The following is a 23,459-nucleotide window of genomic DNA, read 5'->3' on the forward strand; positions in this document are numbered from 1 at the left end:
ATCCTTTGAGCGGTCGAGATGGTGTTAGAAAAGGTCATGGCTGCTCCTCAAATCATTACCCATAACCTCCTGGTGAATTTGTCCCACAGGACTTCAGGGGAGATGCAGCAAACCCAAGTCCAAATAAAGACGGAAACAAGGAGCAGCTTGGAACAAGACTTTTCTCGGGTTTATTTCACCAGGGGAGTAGTTGAGGCTTATTTTCAGCCGTTTGCCTTTCAAGGTGGACCCACAGTTCAACAAGTTAAGCCAAGGCCAATACACCTTCCACAGCAGCACTTCTGGCAGGGCTTGTGTGATTATTCAGCATTTTGAGCTGCACTTGCTGCACATCTGACAGACTAAAAACATAAATCTACATGGCAGCATTTTCCTTTAGGTGTGCCATGACTGTACCCCATGAGCTACAGGTGTAAACGACTTGTGTGACTCACCTGATTGAACCTGCGGGTGAAGGCGACCACAGTTGGAGCGGAGCGGTGTTTCTCTTTCTTGTTCCAGCCACAGCTCGCCAGCTCCTGAAAACACAGGAACAACCATGGAAAATGAAGTTATGCAACGACCCACGGGGCATTCTGCGCGCAGAAAGCGCTCGCTTAATGTATCCAGCAGTCTTGCTGGAGGTCACTCTGTGGGACATGGAAAAGAGCAGCAGAGCAGGATATGAGCGGAGAACAAAGCAGATGAGGAGGAAAACGGAAAGAAAAAGACAAGATCCAGAGATTAATGAACCACTGGAAGCAACAAGCTGGCTAAGCCATACAGGAGTGGCATCAGCAGAAAACTCATCATGGTAACTCATCATTTCTATCTAAAATGAACGAAATACATGAAGAAGAAAAATTTAGATTTATGCAAATTGCATAAAATCTCATTAGTGTCAGAATATTCCTACATTGAAGCAATTTAATCTACAAGTTTTACCATAAAAAAGACAGAAAAAGCATCCATATCCCTAAAATACCCAAATGCAAAATGTGTTGCACTGACTATAAATAACCTCAAACCAATATGTTCCAGACATTTTAATTTGTTAATTTTCTGTCTTTTGTAGTCCATTTTTAGCTTAAACCAACAGCACATTCAGTGCGGTCACTGCACTTCATTAAAAGACAGAGCAGAGATTTTGGAACAGGAACAAAGTAAAAGTCAGAGCTTTCCCTCTCCGGCGAGAGCACTTTGCTGTTCAGCTGCTGTTCTAAGTAATGAGCTGACGACCACACAGAAAAGTGTGGAGGGCAGGAGGCCAGTCCTCTCTGTTGGACCCTCGAGTCTGTCCATACGTGAGGGACACAAACATAACACCAAGGAAAATATTGCGCAGGCCCGCCTCCTGAACCCCGCCAAGTCTTAGACTTAGACTCCAATCTGAGGAGCTGAATCAGCCTACGCACTAGCCTTTGAGGGGATATGGCAGCTTTGCAAAGAGAGCCAGTATTCATTCAGTCTCTGAGGCAAATACATCATCTGCAGATGCTAAGAACATTCTCGTGAAGCGCAGGGGAAATGAAGCACTGTGAGTGAAACATCACACATTTATTTGAACCCCATCAATTATTTCTATCATTTTGAAGCAAGTTCCCTTTTATTTAGGGCTGGACGATAATCCATTTGATAAATTCACTCTAATTTGCTGTTTAAGAAGATTTATTTTTGGGAAAATCTGGATTTTTTTTCAGCATCCCAGTATCCCGCTCTCCTGGGCTCCCGTTGTTCAGAGTAAGGTCATCACGCTCGTTTTTCGCAACGCACAGAAGTTAAAGTTGCAACTAGCCAAGAGGACCTTACTCCCAAAAAAGGAGAAATCTCTTCAGTTATATGGAACAGGTTCAATTTTGCTTCCTGAGACTTGGAGTTAACATATGCTGATATGCATATAACATGCTGAAAAATCAATTTGAAAGCTATAGTTAACGAAAAGCGGTAACTACACCTGAAACAGAGGCGCTCTGTCGAGCGGTTAGTAGTGTTGCTCTCTAGAAGATGCTCAAGCTAGCGGCAGCTCACAAAAAAGATAGTTTCACCAGCATTTTTACAGCGAGTTGTGCTTTGCAGCGAGTTGTGCTTTGAATTCAGGTTAACTCCCAAAGGAGATGTTAAACATAAAAGAGTTGTTTTTAAATATATTCTGTAATTTGTATTTTTTTTCCTAAGAAAGCATATGAGGAAGGAAAAATAACCAATTACAATCAGAAATCAGAGATTTCGCTTCACCCAGCTCTACTTCCCATCTGATGCCCTCCAGGACAACACTGGTGGTGATTCTTGCAGTGAAGACGTTCCTTTAGCTTAGTTTACCGCCTGGTCACCGACACAGTGACATATCTGCTCCAAACCTCCATCCCTGCTACAGGGGATTTAAACCAGCAACAATGAGCCTTTAAGACTGAACCACCACTGGACCTTTCCAACTATCCACCTATCAATCAAACTCAAACTAAAGTAAAGTGATCTATTTTAGTTTTACTAAATACAAGTTGTGTTACCTCTCTAGTCTCTCCAAAAACCTTTTGTGTATGGAAAGGCTTGAATATGTAGCTAGGTAAGAAAAGACATTTGGAGAATGCAATTAAAAAAGAAGGCTCACTCTGCCTGTCATTTTCACATTTTTCAATAAAGCTCGGCCCTGTGCAGTTGGCAGAAGCATTTGTGCTGTTGGGGATCCAGAATTAACACAAGAAGATCAAAAAAAGATTAAACATGCCAGTTTTCAAACATTCAAAGAATGAAGTCGACATTTTTTAAATCTGAGCCCAACCTGATGCAAATAACCTAAAAGTAACCAATGTCTTATATGGCTTTATTTAGTCAAAAACCATGTAAAGAAGAGGATCTACCTCAAGTTATGTGGAAACCCAAAACTATGAGGAACTCCTAAATGACACATTGACGTGGATAAAAAAGGTAAGAAAGAGGGCCTGAGAAAGGAAAATGGTAGAATGCAATTATTCTAATAGATTAAAGTCCCAAAACCTAAACCACACTGCACTTGTCCCTTTAGAGCTCTTCTGCAGGAGGCGACTATGAATCCGGCCCACCAGCAGCCCTGGTTCCAGGATACAGCTCCACTCATGCCAAACTGGGCAGTTTAATTAAAAATAGATAGCTTTTAATCTCAGGGTGGGTGTCGGGCTCCTGCCTGAGGTGGAGGAGCGTCTTGCAGCCTTGTGCACGAGTGAAGGAAGATCAGAAAGTGAGATTGATAGGCGGATTGGTGTGGTACCTGGTCTCAAGCGGTCGTTGTACCGGTACAGGTCATGACCTCTGGGTCGTGACTGAAAGAACTAGGCACGGGTACAAGCAGCTGAAATGAGTTTCCTCCACAATGTGGCTGCGAGCTCTCTTAGAGATGGGGTTAGAAGCTTTGTCAGCAGGGAGGAGATTAGAGTAGAGCCACTGCTCCTCCACACTGTGAAGAGCCAGCTGAGGCGGATCAGTATCATCAGGATCTGGATCAGGCATCTGGTTTGGATGCCTTTAGGATGCTTCAGAGCATGTACCACCATGCAAGATCCCAAGGAAGACGCAGAGGGAATTTTCTCTTGGCTGACCTGGGAACACCTCAGGATTTTCCCAGCAGAAGTTGGAGAGAGGAAAGTCTGTCTGCAACCCAGCCCCAGATAAAGAATAGATGGATGAATAGAACGAATTGAGACAGAGTGATACTGAATTTCAGAAACCTCGACAGCTCGGAACTTAAATGCAAACAATTTGCAGCAGCAACCAGCATGCCATTCCCTACAAACAATGGAAAGAATTGCTCTTCCAAACATTTTGTGTGCTGTTGTAGATGCACTTTTATCTGTTTCTTATTATAGTTTAGAAAAGCCAAGATTCACATCTGGAAATTATTTGAAAAAAGAAAAATTGTAGGGTCCTTCCCAGATTTGAAATCTCCATGCGTAAACAAAACATCACAATTTGGGGCATTATAAAGAAATTATTCACTTAACAAAAATGAAGCCAAAAAGCAGAAGCAGGGTTTGGAAAAACTAAGCACACACTTAACTGGAGCTTAGCGGGTAGGGAGCAGCTAATGGTGTTAACCAGATGAACATGGTGAGGTGCTCATCAAAACGGGGTTAACACTTCTATGAAAGCATCATTTTTAGCAGCTAGTTGGAGCGTTCAGGCGTCTGTTAATGTAATCCAGAGAAGGATATAAAGCAGCAGTGCATTCAAAGCAGCAGCTGCTGCTGCCCATCAAGCTTAAAAGAGTTTCCAAGCAATTTGAAGTTCAAATAACAAAAAGGCATCAATGTCCAGATTCCAAAATAAAGTAAGTTATCAAATTCGGGCTGAAGAAAAAAGTTCTGTGGAACCAGGCGGGTTCCTGTTGTAAACATGCCAACATATTTATTATATTCTTTAGAGGCCATGTTGAAACCCACAAGATAAACATATTCTGGGTTCTTGCTAATCCTAATTGTTTTTTCATATTTTATCTGGAGTGCAACTTATTCAAGTTATGGACTGGCCAATCAGATGCCTCAATAAAAGGCACACATACGTCCACACCCCTACCTCTTGAAAGTGCTAGGGGTGTGGACCTCTAACAAGCTTACTCCTGATTGGCAGAAGTGGTTGCCATAGAAATGTTCATTCAGATTAAGTTGGACCAACCACAGCATACTGATGCTCTCTGGGTCCAACATGGCATGGCGCGGCAACATCTGGATCGTGAAAAAACGGGAAGTGAATCGACTTCATTTGGTTGTTGCCAGAAGTGAGCCATTTCCTATAGGCGACGTCACACTCGCTCGGCCCACTTCTCATATGCAGTCAATGGTTTCAACAAAGACTTGACAGGTGTACCAATCTTAGTTTTTGGAAAACAAATAGACTGAGGTCAAGACAGGTTTAAGAATTTGACCCAAAGGTCTTCACAACTTGCACAGGACCTTCAGCACCTGCAGGAACTGGCTGTTGCTCCCAAAGAGCTCAGGCAAAGCTCGCCAACTAATGTCAATAAATCACTCAGTTGGCTGTTGTGATGGTTTCGAACTGAAAAACAAAGTGGAAGCTTTTCCCCTCTGAAGCCCTTCAGCATCTTTCCTTCAGACAGCATTTCATAAACTTTCAGCTGCAGATCATCAGATGAACGTCTGCTCACCAAAGTGCAAAAACAGAAGAAGGGGGAAAAAAAGCATCCTCAGTTGTTTTTATTCTATCCCCTTTCTTCCATTAAACATCATATTGTTTTCCTTCACTAACCTGCAGGCATATTGAGCAGATAAACAATTTCATTGAGAGTAAACGCAAATGTGGGAACCTCTGCTTGATCTCTGCTAAGTCGATTTAGACAGGAAAGGAAAACATTTCGATCAATTTCCTGGTGCCCTGTCCCCTGTCTGTAATCAATCTTGTCCTTTTAAAAAAGACATTTCATTTTGCAAACCAACAGCCAAGAAACATAACATCAGTTCATCTGGGAATTGGATGTGAAATACTAGTCTGCTCTGCTGTGTGGATTCCAAAGAAAGACCTTTTTACATTCAAATCAGCCTGACCTGCAGGCCGAGGAAGACTGTCAGAAGGATCTTCATCCACAGAGGTGCTAACAGCTCAGTCTGACTCGTGCAGTCCAGCTGCTGTCACTCCTGCATGCTGAAAATCAGCTGCCTTTCAAGCCGGCACACACACCGAGCTACATATTCAAAAAACAGACAAAAGTCTTTCTAAAATTATCATCTAAATCTAGATGGAAAAGTCAGATAGCAATGGAGGGTTGAGCTTCCTGTCCACGGCCGTTCTTCCCAGACGTTCGTAGTTTACGTTCATTTCTCCCCCCCGCTACAACAGGCGGTTATCATTACTTAATCATTGGGAGGCTTGGCTGGATTGCACAGGCTCTTCTCCATACATCTGCTTCACGTCACCACTGGAACTTCTCACATAATAACATCCTCTGTTCAACTAACATCTCGTCTCGGAGCAACGTTGCCAGGACATCTGATCATGTGTGAAATAGGAAAGAAAAGAAATATGGGTCGCCTCCTAATTGTGACACAGTCGGTTATGATGTGTTTATAGTTACTGAGAGAGAAAAATATTAGACATTAAACACAAAAGCCAACAACTCAGCGCTGATGTATGATCAGTTCAGTCATGGCATTTCTGAGTATTTACTAATGAAAATCTTGGAAGAAAAGCTACAATAAAATAAAAAAATAAACTTAGACTTCAGAAAAACAGTTTTGTTTTTTTATTTTGCTTTTAGCTGCAGGGGTGTTCCTGCGTAAATCTGCAGGAAAAAGTCTTCCAAATCAACTTCAACACAGAATCATACAAACATCTTTTTTTTTTAAATCTCATTTTGTTTATGATGCAGATGTTAAGAAAAAAAAACTACAAAACAATCTTATGCAATCTTATTGCAGACATGAAATCCTGAAATGAGACTGAGAAATGAGTCTCTCAAACTTGTAAAAAAACAACATTACATCATACTGAATCATGGAAACAAACAGTTTTCCTTATTCCACTCCCTCATCCCTGAAAAACTGAACAACAGAGATGTAAGGCTTTGTTAAAAACGGATATTCTTCTCTAAATAAAGCTGCTTCTCTAAAGGATTACCCTCCTCTGTTGTAGTTAACTTGTGTACAGTTTGGTTTCACTGTTGTAACATGGCTTTACCGAAGAGTTAAAAGACCAAAAAGGATGGACGTCAGAGAAAACACTATTGCACAACACAAAAGAGTCAAGGATGCCAGGATATTTTCCTATTCCAGAGCTGAACACAGTTTAGCAGCAGGCGTGCAGGAACACACACGCCTGCTTTTCCCATCATGGGTCTGCGAGGAGAACGGACAGCAGTGGAAACCAAAGCGGAGTTCGGGAAAGTTCGCTGTGTCTGTGCTCGGTCACCTTTAACAGATCTAACCATCAGTCAGATAGTCAAAACCTTTTTTGGATACATTTCTGTTCCTGAAAGGCAAAAGGATGTAACAGCCTTAAATCCATCCTTCTTTCAAAACTCCAGTGTAAAAATAAGTGCAGCTTCACACATCCACACAAGTGCGTTTCTTTTTATTGGTCTTGTAATGATAGTAGTTGAAGTGGACCACATGACACTGAACTGCGGTCACAGTGGTCAACCTTAAACACAGGTTACCCATGGCTGCTGTCAGGAAGGAGGCCATTGGCCCCTGAAGCATGAGATTACAGCAGCTCTCACAGCAGCAGACCTGACGGGTGACGCTATTCCTCAGCAGGTCCCTGCCTCTGTGTGGACGCGCATCTTCCCAGACCAGAGTTCACGCAACTCTTCATTCTCATTTTGTACCCAGAGCAATTGGAGATGGCAGTCTATTCAGTGACATGTCTAGCCTATAAGGAGAAAGTACATTAGAACTACTGTTGGTATTGTGCTATTATAAGATCTGATAATCTCATTAAAATCAGTTTCATGTCTATAATCTTGCCTATACCCTGATGTGCTTCTTCATTTATATTCTCCTTTTCACAGCTTAGTCTTTAGCTAATCCAGAACAGGTAAAGAAAAGTAAATTCAAAGACCCCTGCAGTGTAGCTGAGCAGGACAGAAAGAAAAATGTTGTTCTTTTTTAAATAGATCATTAGCTCCACACAAAAGAAGGCTAATTATTTTCCACAGGGTTTTGTTGGTTAGGATATTAGAGCAAGTAGGCAATAGCCATAAAAGAAAGGTGTTGATTTAACCCTTGTGCTATCTTAGATGACCCCACCCTTACATTGATGTGTTCTCCCTACCATGACAAAGGTGGATAAAGGTGGAAAGATTTCATGTAATCCATGGACACCAGTGAGGATCACAAATCATTGAAGAAAAAGGGTTCAGAGCACTGTCTAGTGGGTCTAGATGACCCAACTCCCAATGTTAAAGTGCCAGGATAGCACAAGGTTTACGGAACCAAGACTCTTTTGCAATGAAACTTGAAATATCAGTCTGAGAAGTGAAGTAAATGACCACAGCGCTGAGGGTGACATAAACCCAAGTTTGTCTAAACCCACTGACCCATGTTTCCCAACAGGAGCTCGACACCCTGAAGAGCTGCCTATGATGTCAGGAATGCTCATCTGTTTCTGTGCCCCACAAATGTAAAGTGGAGGTCAGACAACTTCCGAGGGGCATCCATCACCTCCTGGACCTATGTTAGGAGGATTCGTTCGGTAGCTCTCATATACACCCTTCTCTATAGAAATGCTATCCCATTACAGCTTCACACAGCCAAAGGACTGGACCCTTTTTGGTGTTGTAATGAGAGGAGTTCCCAAATGTGGCACTGTGTCTGTAAGCAAAAAGTTCAACTTACTTGTCTGTTGGTAATTTTACAACCAGGGCTTCCCAGTCTGAAAACATTGACTTTTTTTATCTTGCAAAATATTGGCATGGGTCAGCACAGCACCTGGTCTCATCACCTGAAAATCTGATGCTCGATTTTCTAATGTTGACATGTTGGCATCATGATGTCTTAAAATTGCGTTTCTAAGTATTTTTTTAAATGTTTGTGAATCAAAAGCATATGAAAAAATGCAGTTTGAAAAAGATCTAATTTATGACGCAGAAAATATGCTGGGCAAGCTTCCTGTTCCAAGATCTCATCATTGGGGAGGAGAAAGTGAGGTGGGGTTGCTCCGTGCCAATAGTCCTGCCCACAACTCTGAGGCAAATTTCTAATGAACCAATGCCGCTCTGAAGAAACTATGTCCTAGAAAACGACACAGGTTTTTTTTGTTTTTTCCTGAAAACGGCATAATCATTATTAAAAGACCACTGGGAAGGCTTTTAAAATAGATCAAAAGATGATCGGAGTGGGAATTTAAGCAAAAAGCTGATAAGCCAATGCTATTTTACAAAAAATGAAATAAAAAAAGGCATAAGAGCTAAATAATTTAACAAAAAAACATGTTGATGAAACCAGAAAATTCCCCTGAACTTCTGAAGAAAAAAACTGTTTTACCGTCACAGTTCCGTTCACTCATGCACACACACATTCAGTGTGTGAATGTGTGTGTGCTACCTTACACTGGCGCCAACCTCAACCATCAGAAAGATGTAAACAAAGAGTGAGGGGATCAGTGTCTTACCCAAAGACCCTTCAACACATGGGTGGGCAAGACAGGTAGAGAAGGTCGACCACTCTACCTCAGCACTACAGCTGCCCAGAATTCAACGAGATCTCCCATCTGACAGTTGGCTTGCACTCTTTTCTGTTGTCATCAAAACATTTGTAAATGCATTTCAAAAAGCAGCCAGTGGGCAACCTCAGACGTTCTATTCAGAGTAACTTAAGTCAATTTATACCAGGTGAATACTCGATTCTGATTGGCTGCTGGGTGTGCATTAAAACCTGATAACCGCACGGTGAAAAAAAAGTTCCGGTCACCTAGCTTGAATGTTTCGTATCACTGCGCCGGCTTTTAAAAAACAACCTTTTTCTTCATCATCTGGACAAAAACAAGCGGTTAGAGGGGAACTTTCTCTATGAACTAATGCTTTATTCAACCCATCGGAAAGATCAGCATATATTTATTGCCGAATTGTGACTGCAGTGGTGGTGCGGTGCGACGCGGACTATGTGTTACGTGTCGCGCCGCATCACGTAACAAATAGTCCGCTTTTCGTGAGAAAAGAGATTTTTTTCCAAATCGGAAAAAACAAGTATTAAGGACTAAAACTGGTTAATATGTATTGCTTTTGTAAGTGGCCATGGTATAAGCCGGTTAATGGCCTTCGAAGTGTGCGTTATTACTTTTTAGCGAACTTCGCGGAAGCAACCATCCGACGCGAACGGCGTGCCTTAAAAAGTAAAAACGCACACTTTGTCGGCCATTAACCCTCACATAAGCGACTATCCTTCCAAACAGGAAGTCATCTGCCTCCAACAAAAACGGACAAGTTCTTCAACTTTGAGGCAGTGAGAAAGCACTTGTTACTTGAAACAGAATTGACTCAACCCAATTGTGGTGGGATACACGATAAAGAAGGATGAAAGAAAAGAAGGGCGGATGTTAGAACTTAGCAAGAATTTAGTTGTGCTTGTTTTTTTCAAATCGCATATCTATCTGTGAAAACTTGTCGATCCAGGATAGTTCTATAATAGAAAAGGGTTTTTAAAAAATGTCATCAGAACATAGTGCTTTTAAGTTGAAGACATTTCGCCTGACCTTTATTAAAAAATTCATTAAGGACTCAGTTAGAAAAACGCGTTTTCCAGGGAGCTCAGAGGCAGTGAAAAAATGTGATGCAGTTTGGGAGCCCTGTTAGAGAGGTTATGCTATGGTGAGAACAGCAGATAAAGTGATGCACCCTTCAAAGCAGACTTTCTCTTCATAGTCTGGGATGTTGGGAAAACATCAAAGCAAATGCAGATGGAAAATTGCAAAAGCACATTCGAATGATTCCGCATTTTGTTTGTGCAGCTATTAGAGCTTTAAAGTGGTAAGAAGGAAAAAAACATTACGCTATGAAATCTGCTCACATCACAACAAACCAAAAAAACAAGACTCACCTCTGGCTGAATGGCTTTGAAGACTGGAGCATCCATGAGTGTAATCTGGCCCTGAGGGGATCAAAGGGAACAGCTGGGAAACTCGCTTTGTTCACACATTCACACAAAAGAAAAAAAAAGACGTTTTTCGACTAGACTGGTTTTAAAGTTTCATTTTTTTTTTTATGTACTTTGAATTATTGAAGTGTAAACCAGTTAGTTTTGACTTTGCCTTTTAAAATAAAAAAAGCTTTGATTCACTAAGACTGATGTGGTTGTTTTGTTTTGTTACCAGCAACACTCTAATAAAGTGGTTAAACAGCACCTCCCGGTGGTGAAACACTGCCAAACAAAAACCAGTTTTGTTTTGATCAAACGTCAAAAACTCAAAATGGGAAAAAGTTTAGAATAAACCTCAAAATAGTGCATTTATTCTGTACAGCACTCTTTGCCATAGCCAAACATAATCTAATATTACTGATTCGAGCTCTCTGACCCCCTCTCCTGCTTCATCAACCCATCTCCTCCCGTACAGCCAGATGTGCAAATGAAGATCTCCACTTACTGCATACTCCTCAGGAGTGACCTTCAACACATCAAACACGACAGCATCAAAACTTTTCTTCAGCTCGGAAGACGCCTTTTCACTGAGAGACTCCGAGCTGCTGCATTTCTGAAAAAACAAAACAAAAAAACTGAGGCACAAAACATGAAACATTTGTAGAAAACTGGAAAATGAGAAAACACTTTCATGACGTGAAAAGTGCTGATCTGACGAGCGCCTCACCTCAGAGACTGTCAGAGCGGCGGTGGTGACACTTGGTTGGCCATTAGGGAGGTCCATCATTCCCATAGCATCAAGGATTAGCGAGGGAGACCGTTCATCATCTTCAGCTGCAGGAAAGCCTGTCTGGCTCTCTGAACACACAAAGCATGACAGTCAAAAAGACATTCTCCAATTTAATCAGGGCAATTATTCATTTGTGGAATTTTAGAAGCGAATCGTGCATTTGTAGATTTAAGTAGAATAAATTAAAAAAATGCCATTAATTGGAATTGTACTGCAGCTCTGCAAGCGGCACCTCAGCAGCACTTCCTGGTGGCTGACATAGGCGATATCTTGCAGAATGAAATGGTAATCTAAATATTGAATTGCAGGTTGTGCCAAAATGGCTAGTAGTTTCGGCCTCAATGTCAGGCTTGAGCCAGCAGACCTGTAGAAATGTGGGCCACGTGGAACCTGCACAGCCTTTTCCCCCAATCGCATTTGAGAGGACAGAAGAAGCTTAGGTGGGGCATTAAGGAAAAGATCTCCTGTGAAGGGGTTTGAGGTTTCTAAGATGCACAACTCTAAACGGCTTACTCTGCCTACTCAGCTGCACCTTAACAAGCCTGTTTACTAGAGCTATGATGCGTGGAGCGTTGTTCTGGAAGCAGTCTGAACAGAATAACAATACAAATCTCTAAAAGGAAAGCATATTGCTGCAAAACAATGTACTGATGATGATGCAGACTGGCATGAATTCATGTGGGGCTGGTTAAATAATGTGCAACATCTCTGTAGGCAGCTCGACTGTTTTTCCCCCCTAAGTGAGCGCAGAGACTCCCGATCTAAGACACGTGTCTCAACATCTGTTAACAACCTGACATTCCGTCTGCGCAGTCTGCCAGCTGGGCAGACGGGCGTTATGGTCTGGAATGTGTTCCCTGCATCTGCGGTAAGACCAGTCCACTCAGCAGCACTGCAGGGCCACTTCTTGGTTTCATAATCATTTAAAGAGCGATTGGCCAGTTTGCTTCTCTGCATTTGTTAGGGGCTGAAAAGCGCGATCAAAGGCTTTCACAAGCTTCTTGATCATCATAGGTAGACATCGTGACAGATGTTAGAGACTGGCCTGAAGAAATCAGATACCAAACACACAATGAAAGACAGTTTTGAAAACTGACTCATGAGACACTGCAGAAGCTATAGTTAGTCCTCAAACCTCCTAATTCATGTTAAATCATCATTTTCTTGAATCTGGATAGCTGCATTCTTGACATCTCTGATAATAAAGCCCCATATGGAAGCTTTTGAAATCATTTTTGTTTTACACCAAAAAAGATCTGTTAAAGATCGTGAAATAGATCAGTAGGATCCATTAGTTCACATTTTCCTTGTTCTAACTTTGTTTACTTAAAAAAAAACAAAAAAACGTTTTTTTCAGTTTTGTCTCAATTTTTAGTTAGTTTTATACATTTGTTCAATTTTTTCTGGGGACTGACGGCAGTTAAGAGCCAAAACTTTGTTTCACCCAATGAATTGTTTTTTGCTCATTTTTCCTTATTACAGGTTAAATTTAAAGTATTTTCAACTAAGTATCAAACAGTACAGTATAAAAGCGTCATTCAACCCGCTTCACTTTCCACCAAAGGTGAACTGGAAAAGAATACCGTTCTCATGTTTTAACACATTCATATTTCTTTCATGAAAAATGTAATGACTCACATTGAGCCAGTAAAAAGAATTTATTAAAATGATTTTCAGTAAAGGAAACTGACCGCCTTCCTTCTGGTTTTTACAATCTGACCACAGAAGAAGGAATACCAACCTTGGAGCCACCATGGACAATAGTCTTTTCAAATCATATCAATAAGCACTCTTTGTTTTCTGATGTGTGATTTGTATTCATGGTTCCTGATGATTATCTATTGAGGAATTCGTAAAAACCATTTCTCCAATACTGAAATACTTTTTTCTAATGACAGACATGCATTTAATTTTGATACGTGATTATTAAATTAAGTTAAGCCTTCTCACGTAATTAATATGCACTTCATCTTTGTCATCGATACGAAGTTAAAAACCAGAAAACAATAATTTTGTTAAAAATAAAAAAGTGAAGTAAAGCAAAAGAAGGGGTGGGATTACCCAAGTTTATTTTCCCCTACGTCTTTTCCAGCAATTAATTAAACTTCTTTACACAAACTCAATAAGTAATGGTTTTAATGTGCCATGTGTGTATAAGAGCAAATTTATGATTAAAAGTAACTATAATTGAATTATTTACATGTGGATGTGGATGTATGCGCGTGTATATATCTTGTCCGACTTGCTAAGTTTTATTTTTGATTTGATTGCTTGATATAAACCATTTCCAAATACAAGCAATGGAAAAACAAGGAAATCTGCCATCAAAAAAAGCAGGGATACAGTTGAAAAGTGGGCTGTTTGTCCTAAATCCTGACATTGCTGTGAGCATCAGTCACACAATTAACAATAAAGATGGAGCCTAATAGTCTTTCAGGCTCTTTTAACAAGCCATGCTTCAGGAACCATTAGCAGTCTCCTGCAGTCGTTCTCTAAGACTAAAGACACCATCCCTCTCATGTTGTTAGACAGCGCAGTGTAATTGTACAGGAAGCAGCGCCTCATTTGAGTTTACAAGTCTGAGTCTGTTGTTTAGAAAATACCACATCTGTAATTATCTGACTGTTTGTCTCCTGAAATTATCAAAGGTGCTGCTGAACAAAAATGAAAATACTTGTTTTCTCAGTAAGATTTTTCTTATTGCAGAAATACCAGATTTTATACTTGCAGTCCAAACATTTGCCACGATTTATTATGAGGAATGCTTTAAATACCACTATGTCAGAAATGTTCTCTCACCAAATACTCCAAATAACAAAACAGTCTGTATTTGCTCACAGAAAAAAGAGATGTATCAAACTGCAATCATCCCCCAGGGTGACTCCAAATGATTAGCATGCCACTCTGCAGGCACACAAACAACTCCACAAATACCTTTGCATCCCCGAAAGGAACAAGAGTCCTTGCAGAAACAAGGCCATACTCACAAAGATGTGTGTCAGATTCGCATTGTGCTTTCTGTGAAGTTGCCTATTGTTCTGGATTCCTGTCCGACTCTCCTTCTGTCTCCAGCTGCCGTTATCTGTAAGGGAAACAACGGAAGAAAGAAAAATAAGGAAGTAGGAAATGTGAATAAAAACCGTGAAGGCACAGCCATATGTAACCGTTATCCATTTTTGTTATTGTTTTTTTTTTTTCCTAAGACTTTCTTGGACTCAAGAGTGAAGATATGCAATGTAAAATTGGAAGAATAAGACCACATTGAAAGGATATGATTAACTTAACTTAAGGTTGCATTTACGTTGAGTTTGCTTGAACTAAAAAGTGACTCACTCACACCAATTGTTGTCCACTATATTCATAGTAATATCGATCTCCTTCCTACAATACAGTCCTCACATTAGTCAGTAGGTGTCTCACTATCCTTCCAGATAGTCTCTGAGCCTGCCTGCTGGCAGATGGGGGTTAGCCTTTAGCTCTCTTGGAGGGGCTAAGATCTCCTCATTGTCCACGTCATCATCATCATCATCATCCCATCGGACAAACCCTCAAAAACAAGCACAAACTGGATAAGGATTTCTAGCAATCTATTGATAGAAGTCCTTTCAAAAAATGAAAAATTCCACCTAAAAGTCTCAAACTATGCCCAGACAGCTTTTGGGATGGTCATACAGTGAAGTGTCCATCCCCTGAATAAGCCGCTCCAGGTAAGCAGGTTGCCAGGTTGCTGCTTCTTTGCCGTCATTCACTTTGTTTGAGCTGCTTGTCGGTCTTGATCTCAGTCACTCTGATCGGGTTTGCGTCCAACTTTACCCCACTTCCAGCTATGCCCTTTCAAAGCAGAGTGGTGGATTCCTTCATCCAATCACAGGAACTCATCCTGATGCAGAACTCTCCTCTGCTTGGCTCCTCCGAGAAGGAACTGAGCTGGAATGTTTTGTGAAGTCCAAGGTCCAGTTGACACGAAACAATGTTCGCGGTGATGAGATACAGGTCAGTATTTGAGAGGAACAAATACATGAGCCGACCGGGCTTTACTACAGAAAAGAATCAATCTCAAGGAGAACAAGATGGGAATTAGGAGAGAAAACAGAGAAGCAGGCAGGACGACTGAAGGTAAAGCCAGTCATGCTGGTGCTTGCAGAAGGGCATGTGTCGCTAAGCTGCGAGTGACTCAATACAGTCCAAGGCAGGTGCTGTGAATCACGCTGTTCCTCCCTCTATTCAGGCTCAAGCCTGGGCTTTCTCTGCATGTAGGTGTGTGTGGACTGCACATACTGCAGTCCACACACACCTACATGCGGAGAAAGCCCGGGGCTCTTCAGACACACGCCTGCATGTGTGTGTGCATGCAGCGCACATCCTGCTGCGGCAGTTTGTGCTGCCGTCTCAGGTGGCCCTGAAAGCAGGTCTCCACCACCTCCATGAAAGTACATCCTCTGCCCTCCTTCCTCTCCCCATCCTTCTTCATTTTTCTTTATATTTTCTGGATTAACATTCTTAATAAACTTGTATATTCCAAGTCCCACCCCAATAATCTTTTGTTGTGTTGTAAAAGCATTCTTGGGGTCTTTTAATTATGATTATGCCCATTTTTGCGAAAATCCAAATAACCAGGTCCTTTTCCTCGGACACAATTTCTGCAAAGTGGCAGGAGTTCATTCGAAATTTGCCTCTGAATTGCAGGCGAGACTGTTTGAGTAAGCCCGCCCAAACTTCCCATCACACATTTGTCCCTAACATTAGCGGTGCAGCAAAAATAGCAAGCAATATTGGAGCTATCCAGCTGTGCAGGTTTCAACCAGATGCCAACTCGGATGAAGAAAAGGCATCCATGCATCTAGTCGTCTACACGTGGATGCATCAGAAAGGAGCGGATTTGAATAAAGAAATACTTAAAAAATGTAATTTAAAACTTTTCTTTAAAAATGTCCTCCATCATCAGAAAAAGGCCACAAGAACATGTTAAAAACTTTATAACCCCAGTTTTTGTATGTGTTGGGTGTGTCTTTAAATTGTACTGAAGCTCTTTTAATCATAGCCGGATCAGTTAGTCTATTGGCTTATTTAGAGAGTTATCAATTAATCATCACTTGCTATTCAAGAGTGCAGCAAACATTAATTATAATACCTAAGAGCTGGAAGCATGGATTATTGATCCTATTAAGGATGAAACTGAGAGGCAAAAAAGGGTCTAAAACTGTCCGATCCGTTTTCAAAGGAAGGGAAACGGCAGCTGTTTCAGTTTTGGATTCATTGTTCTGGGTCATGGGAGTTTTATGGGGCCTACTTTAAAGCAAAGGCAAAGTATACCCTGGATAGGCTGCCAGTCCATCATAGAACACAAACCCCTTCACCACTGAAGGACAATTCAAAACAAAACAAAAAATCAACTTATGAAGCACCATTCTGGTATTTCCAAAGGAAACTCACACAAGCATGAGGGGAACATGCAAACTCCAGAAAGCCTCCAGCTGAGGTTCAAACCAGGGCCTTCTCACTGTGAAGCGGCACTACTAACTACTACACCACAGTGCAGCCCCGACTACAGTGCTTCCCAGATGGTCCTGTACACAGCAGACAGCTGTTAGCATTAGACACATGAATGCACTCTTACAAACAAACTTCACTTGGGTTTTAAAACGCTACAGCTTCCCTGTATCTGGAAGCATGAGATTTCACACATGAATGGCCACACGATGCCTCCGAGTGTTGAGAGGTAGGAATGTGATTAGGAACAAATACCAGACTGTAAACTGAGGATCAGACATGATTTTTAGCATGTAGCATCAACGCAGTGGTTGAGCCCACAACCTCTCTGCCAGCCTCATGAATGTCTCGCCCCCTGCGTGTCAATCACACGTCTTGCCCTTTTGTTCACAGTAGGTCGTTTTGTGATAAACCACATGGAGTCAGTCCGTTGAAAACGGTGCTTTTCCTTTATCGATCTCCTGCCCGGAAGGAAAAGCTTTTCATCACCTCTTCTTTGTCGCTTTCTCAGCACAGCCATTCTCGTAGGCTTGTCAGGTACAGGGAGAGCTTGGGGCATTTAAAATGCATTCTGCAAATTCAGCAAGGTCAACGAGTCAAAGTGGGTCAGTGTGTTGCGTCGAGCAGTGAGGGATGTGACAGCTCACGGAGCTAGTGCCTCCATCTCCTGTTTACATCACATAAGATAAACTTTGAAGAAGTCTTACCATTCAATATTTTTGTTCCGCTGTTTGTATAATGGATCTAAAGTCGTGTAAAAGTCAGAGACAAATCTTTATGTTGATTTGGGCAGCATGCAACATTTCAAAGAAAGATTTGCTTTTAAAAAATAAAATGCAGTCATAAAGACAATATCAGTTTCCTGTTTGGTTTAAATATTTATTGGGCTTGTTAATTATTTCATTCCAAGTCTTTAGTGTTTCTGCGATGCAGCATCACGAAAGACTGAGTACAGGTTCTCATGTTGCTCCGTTGAGGCTGATCAATCAAGGTATGTGAACACACTGTAACAGCAGATTGTCCCAGCATGTCAATATTTAGTGCTGTCACTCAGCAGGTTAGATGTTCAAACAGGATTTGGTGGCAGTGCCTGGAGAGTGATAGTGGTGTGTGTGTGTGTGAGTGCACGCAGAAAGGGTAGGGCTGTCGTCCAACTGTGTGTTCATTCTGAGTTGTTGTTGAGGGAACATGACAAACAGACCCTCCACTCTTTCACTTAACATACCGCTGATGATCAGGCTGTTAGAGGTCCATAAGAGGATTGTAACATGACGGTTCAGACTAGCTGGATCAGAAGAATATACAGCAAGGCAGAAAATGATTTGTCCATCACTAATTCTACAAGATGTCCCATTTAAACGAGGAGTTTGGTCTGTAATGTTCATCATAGATACACTTCAAGTGAGACCGAATGTTTGACAAAATAAATCCAGGAAATTTGTGTTTTTGATTAATCCATTTGTATAATGATACCAAAAATAAGTATTTAGCTCCAACAAACAAACAAGAATTCTGTCCCTCACAGAATAGTTACTTCTTCTGTCTTCTACTTGTTAACTGTATGAATTATTGAACTGGTTATCTGTATAAAAGACACCTGTCCACACCCTTAACCAGTCAGACTGTAACCTCTCCACCATGACCAAGACCGAAGAGCTGTCTGTGGAAACCAGAGACAGGATTGCTCACCTGAACGAAGACTAGGACACACCAATCTACAATAGGAAGCACCTTGGAGAGAAGAGATCAGCTATTGGAACAATTATTAGAAAATTGAAGAACTACAAGATCACTGACAATCTCCCTCCACCTGGAGCTCCAGGCAAGATTCACCAGGTGGGTACAAATGGTTTGAACAATTAGGAAAACAGCCCAGAACTCCGCAACTCAGAACTGACCAATGACTTGAAGAGAGCTGGAACTACTGTAACAAAGGTTACTGTAGTAAGCAACCCGCTATGTTGACATAAGTTCAAATACTCCAGAGCTCCAAAGGTCTCCCTGTGTCAACCAGCACATGTCCAAACTAGTCTAAAGTTCTCCTGAAACCAACTGTATGATCCAGAGGAGGGTTGGGAGCTCATGTGATCAGACGAGACCAAAATGAAAGTCTTTGATGTAGACAACACTTGCTGTGTTTGAAGAACGAAGAATGCTGAGTTCCATCCCAAAAACACAAGATCCATTGTGAAGCATGGGGGCTAAAACATCATGGTTTGGGGGCGTTTTATTTATTTATTTTATTGCAGAAGGGATAGGACAACTGGTCCGTATTAAGGAAAGGATAATGAGGTCATGTATAGTATGATTAAGAATAAAACTTCCTACCATTAGTGAGAGTATCGACTATGAAACATGACTGGATCTTCCAGCATGACAATAGTCCCAAACACATCACCACGGCAACAAAGAAGTGGCTTTGTTTTAAGGTTCTGGAGTGGCCTAGCTTGTCTCTGGACCTCAATCCAACAGAGAATCTGGGGAGGAAGTTCAAAGTCCGTGTCGCCCAGCAAAACCTCCAAAACATCCAAGCGTTTAAGAAAATCTGCAGGGACGAATGGACCAAAATAGCAACTACAGCAAACCTGGTGAAAACCTATATGAACATATTGAGAAGAACTTTTGTTAATGGCCAAATTCATCAATCATGTGCAACATAATACAAATGTTTTAACATTCAGACAATGCAATTTCCTGAATTATTTTTCCACGTTGTGTTTCTCACAGTTGAAGAGCAGCTATGATGAGCAATACAGACCTCTCATCTTTTTAAGTGAGATACTTGACAAGTACTTTTTTCCCTCACTGCATATTTGTCCACATAAGCAGAAAAATGCAGCAAAGGGCAATTTCATTGTACTTGTAATTGTTGCAATGACAATGAAGGCAATACCTACATTCATTCAATTAAGTCACTAGTTCTACTCCACAAGTACAGCATTATGTTCCCAAAATACTGAAAAACCTTTGAAGGAACTAACCCAAGCCATCTAAACATGCCTCTCTTGAAATTTTGCAGATTTCTCCATTTTTTAATCTGCATTTGAAAAATAGGAACCCTGCTAAAGAGAGACTGTAAAGAAATATTATAAAAACTGAATTCAAATTAAAACAGATGGTGCTGCTTGTTGCTCAAAAAGTCATAAAAACTCTCCCTTTGTTGTCGGAAGGGAGTGTTTAGTTAATAGGGTAACCATAAAGTAAACAAACCTGCTATAAAAGCATAATCTACATCTTTTCTGCACACATGCAGCATTTAAGACACTCAAACATTAAACTAAACTATTCTGATGAATATTTAAAAATAATAATAACAATTGGGCCAAAGATTTGTTTAAAAGTGTTAAAATAACAAAACTTCATTTCAGGAAATGGATTTCTTTCATGTGAAATTCATGTTTTTCATTTTGAACACACTGTTAATTTTTCCAACTCAGATTTCACATTGATAATAGTTTAGGCTTCACACGGCATACAAAAACCGTGCGCATATACAACTGTAGTAGACATGGAAAGGTCACGTATGACCACGTGTAATCTACAGCTTAGAGCAGCCATTGAATTGAGTAACACTACAAGTGCTAATAAAAAATAAATAAATAAATCACTTTCTGCTTATCTATCAACTACACCGGAAAGAGACCCTGGTGCCAAGCCGTGTCAGAATAAAGTGCCAGGACCTTGCAGGAGAAGGCTGCCATGGTGCAGGCAGAGCACATGCCTGTCTTTTTTACTGCGTACCAGCTTTGGGCTGACTTGTGGCCCAAGTGAGGTGCAATTAGGGCCCAATTAGGGCAGGCGCCCTAATTCAAGTAAAACCCTACCGCTGAGGCCTGGGTGACCAACCGAGTGACGACAGATGAGTGGGAGAAAAGCAGAGGAAATGCTGGCAGCAGCACTGTTTGTGGTCATTCCCTGCACGGACTATTACTGAGGGGAGGGTGGTCTAACAATAGAGGGCAACAGAGCAGTCAGTCAGAGTAGTAATGTTTAGAGGAAACCGATATGATCTCGATGTCTTCCTCTATGAGTCTCTGTGGACTGGCACAAGTTTTACACACAGTTATTAAATAATCTAATGGAAACTAAGCAAGACTCCCTAAGGCTACAATCAGCAGTGCATGTCAGATGTGACAGATAAACTGCAACAATGATAAGTGGGAGAAAAGCGAAAGAATGCACAAGTATGTCAACAAGATAGAGCGGAGCGAGCGGGTTGAAAGTGGAACGGCGTACCGGTCCACTGTTAACATGAGCGATTTAACTTGGACAGACGAGCGGTTCAATGATTGCTCAACGAGCGTAAAGACATAAAGCAGATTCAAAGCTGGGACTCTTTATTTACCCCACCTGTCCACTCCAAAATGTGGGACATTGTTCTTTCGGATAATGTTTTTCACACGCGGTACTTAGAGTCACATTTAAAGCATTTTCTGCTTTAAAAAACACCTGTTAGATGTTTTCAGCTTGAAAGCTTTAATAATGGGATATGCTAGCAATAATTAGCAGAAGAGCCTTTGAAGTGGAACAAAAGGATAGGGAATACCAAACTTGGCGGCTCTGTTTAACAACCATGTCTGATGAAGTGATATGCTTCAAGATGAAAGGCTGCAAAGTTTCTGACCTGCAATCTTGTGAAAATATCATCTATAAGAGAAACACTGGACTGTTATTAAAGTGTTGAAATGCTTGAATGGGTAGCTGCTAGCACCATGGCACAAAAAAAAAAAAGAAAAATAAATCTCAGCCCCAAAGTGAAAAGAGGTCAGATTTCCAGCCTGCAAACAGGGCTTTCTAACATGCAGATCTAAAATACAGAAGACACAAATGTTGCTTCCCGTCTGCGGTTCTACTTTAGTCAGAACATTATTGAAGAGAAACCGGTATTCAGCTTCCACAAAGTGGTTTAAATGGGCAGCAATATTTTGAATGTTCATTTAAGGACAATGCAGAACATGTTGGCATATATAAACACTATAACTTATGAAATCCTGTTAAAATTTTAAAAGCGTTTTTTTATTTGGGATTGTGTTATTTTAAGGCAAAATTGAAAAATTTGTGTCGTTTTTCCTAGAACACAGTTTCTGCAGAGTGGCAGTAGTTCATCAGAAATTCACCTCCGAGTTGTGGGCGGGACTGTCGCCGCGGGATGAGGCTGCACTAACTTCCCATCATCCTTTAGAGGCAGAACCAGGGTCCGCTTGGGCGTATTCAGACTGAAAATGTGTTCTGAAATATAAGGGAAAACGTCCTCAGGTTCACTTAAAGAGGACCAAATGTGTCCGGTCTGAATACACCTTTAAAATAAAAAATAAAAATCGGATTTGAAATGTAATTAAAATGAAATAAAAATAATTTGGAAAAAAAAACATAAAAATTAATCAATTAAGTATTCTGGCAGCCAGCTCTTATGTATCGTTTACCAAATCTCTGACATGGTAATGGATTAGGCCTGCACAATATACCGCAAATTTATCGTTATCGCGAAATCAAGCTGTGCAATATGCATACCGCAAAAGACGGCGAAAATCGCAATAAATGATTACCTTATATGTGCTAAAACAAACTCATGGCAGCTTGAAATATTGAAAAAATGAAATAAATCCCTTTATGTATTTAACCAATCAGAAGGACCCGTTCACGTTTTTGATCAATCAGATGAGCCCTTTTATGTTTGATGTTTGCCTCCTATGTCGACAAGGGTCATTTGGAGTATAATTTTTAAACTGTTGCAGTGAAATGGAAATGATGTTTTTGTTTTTTTTGCTATTTGTTTATATACCGCAATTTATATCGTTATCGCAATATTAATTACCAATATCGCATATCGCGAGTTTTCCTCATATCGTGCAGCCCTATAATGGATATTAATTAGAGTTGATGCTATTATGTTTTGACATCACAAAGTAGATACGTTGGCTGACTTCTGGAGAATAAAAGTGCGAACAGTTTACTGACATTGGCTAAAAGGTACCTGGAAGAATCTTATCCACAATAAGAAAGATTGAACCACATATGTGTAGATTTTACACGTAAATGGGCCGTTTTTTATTGGAATTAGGAAGGTTATGGAAACACAAAAACACATGAAACCAAAGGGGGGAAAATGATGTCAACAGATAAAACAAAACTACACTCTTCCATGGAACATTTGTTTAGGGCTGCAAGACTTTTTTTTTACTGTTTTTAACAGACACTACGTGCCGCAATCCAACAATACATAATTCTGGTGCAACAATACTTTCTTTCTATACATGACAAACTGAATAAACAGACACAGGAAACTGGATAAGGAGGAGACTTAAACAATGGCTGTATAGAATTGGTCCCACCAGAGACAAAAACATACTTTTTACATTTGTGCAGTAAATCACTTGTTTCATCTCAGATGCAATCAGTTTGCTGCCATTTAAGGAATACTCCTTGTTCCCCCCTGCCCGCCCGCCCTGGGTTAGTTTGCTAAAAGAAAAAGAAAAAGGTTTAAATAATAGAAATTAAAACCCAGTGGTCCTCACTTTAAACATGTTTTTGCACATAATTCTAGCCATGCGATCTGCTTACTGGGCAAGAGTGAGACAACAGCTAAACACAAGCTTTCAGTGAAAAACAGAGACGGGTTACTACACGCCTGACTTCCACTGACA

General features: G+C 40.8%; 1 protein-coding gene across 9 annotated transcripts in view; it reads right to left on the reverse strand.

Moving 5' to 3' along the window:
• ralgps2 (Ral GEF with PH domain and SH3 binding motif 2) overlaps nucleotides 1-23,459 on the reverse strand; it is a 62,375-nt gene that overhangs the window by 28,210 nt on the left and 10,706 nt on the right. For 7 of the 9 annotated variants that reach the window (XM_011474354.3, XM_011474357.3, XM_020702608.2 and 4 more), the window contains 5 exons: nucleotides 14,313-14,407; nucleotides 11,263-11,393; nucleotides 11,041-11,148; nucleotides 10,497-10,547; nucleotides 435-518 (listed from right to left, as the gene is read on the reverse strand). In XM_011474354.3, coding sequence (XP_011472656.1) covers nucleotides 435-518; nucleotides 10,497-10,547; nucleotides 11,041-11,148; nucleotides 11,263-11,328 — 309 coding nt within the window. In that variant the 5' untranslated portion in view covers nucleotides 11,329-11,393; nucleotides 14,313-14,407. Of the gene's footprint in view, nucleotides 1-434; nucleotides 519-10,496; nucleotides 10,548-11,040; nucleotides 11,149-11,262; nucleotides 11,394-14,312; nucleotides 14,408-14,724; nucleotides 14,959-18,504; nucleotides 18,614-23,459 lie in introns of those variants that run through there. The other 2 variants (XM_020702606.2, XM_011474356.3) reach the window with 2 other exon arrangements.

This window comes from Oryzias latipes, chromosome 4 (assembly GCF_002234675.1).
Source record: "Oryzias latipes chromosome 4, ASM223467v1".
NCBI lineage: Eukaryota > Metazoa > Chordata > Actinopteri > Beloniformes > Adrianichthyidae > Oryzias > Oryzias latipes.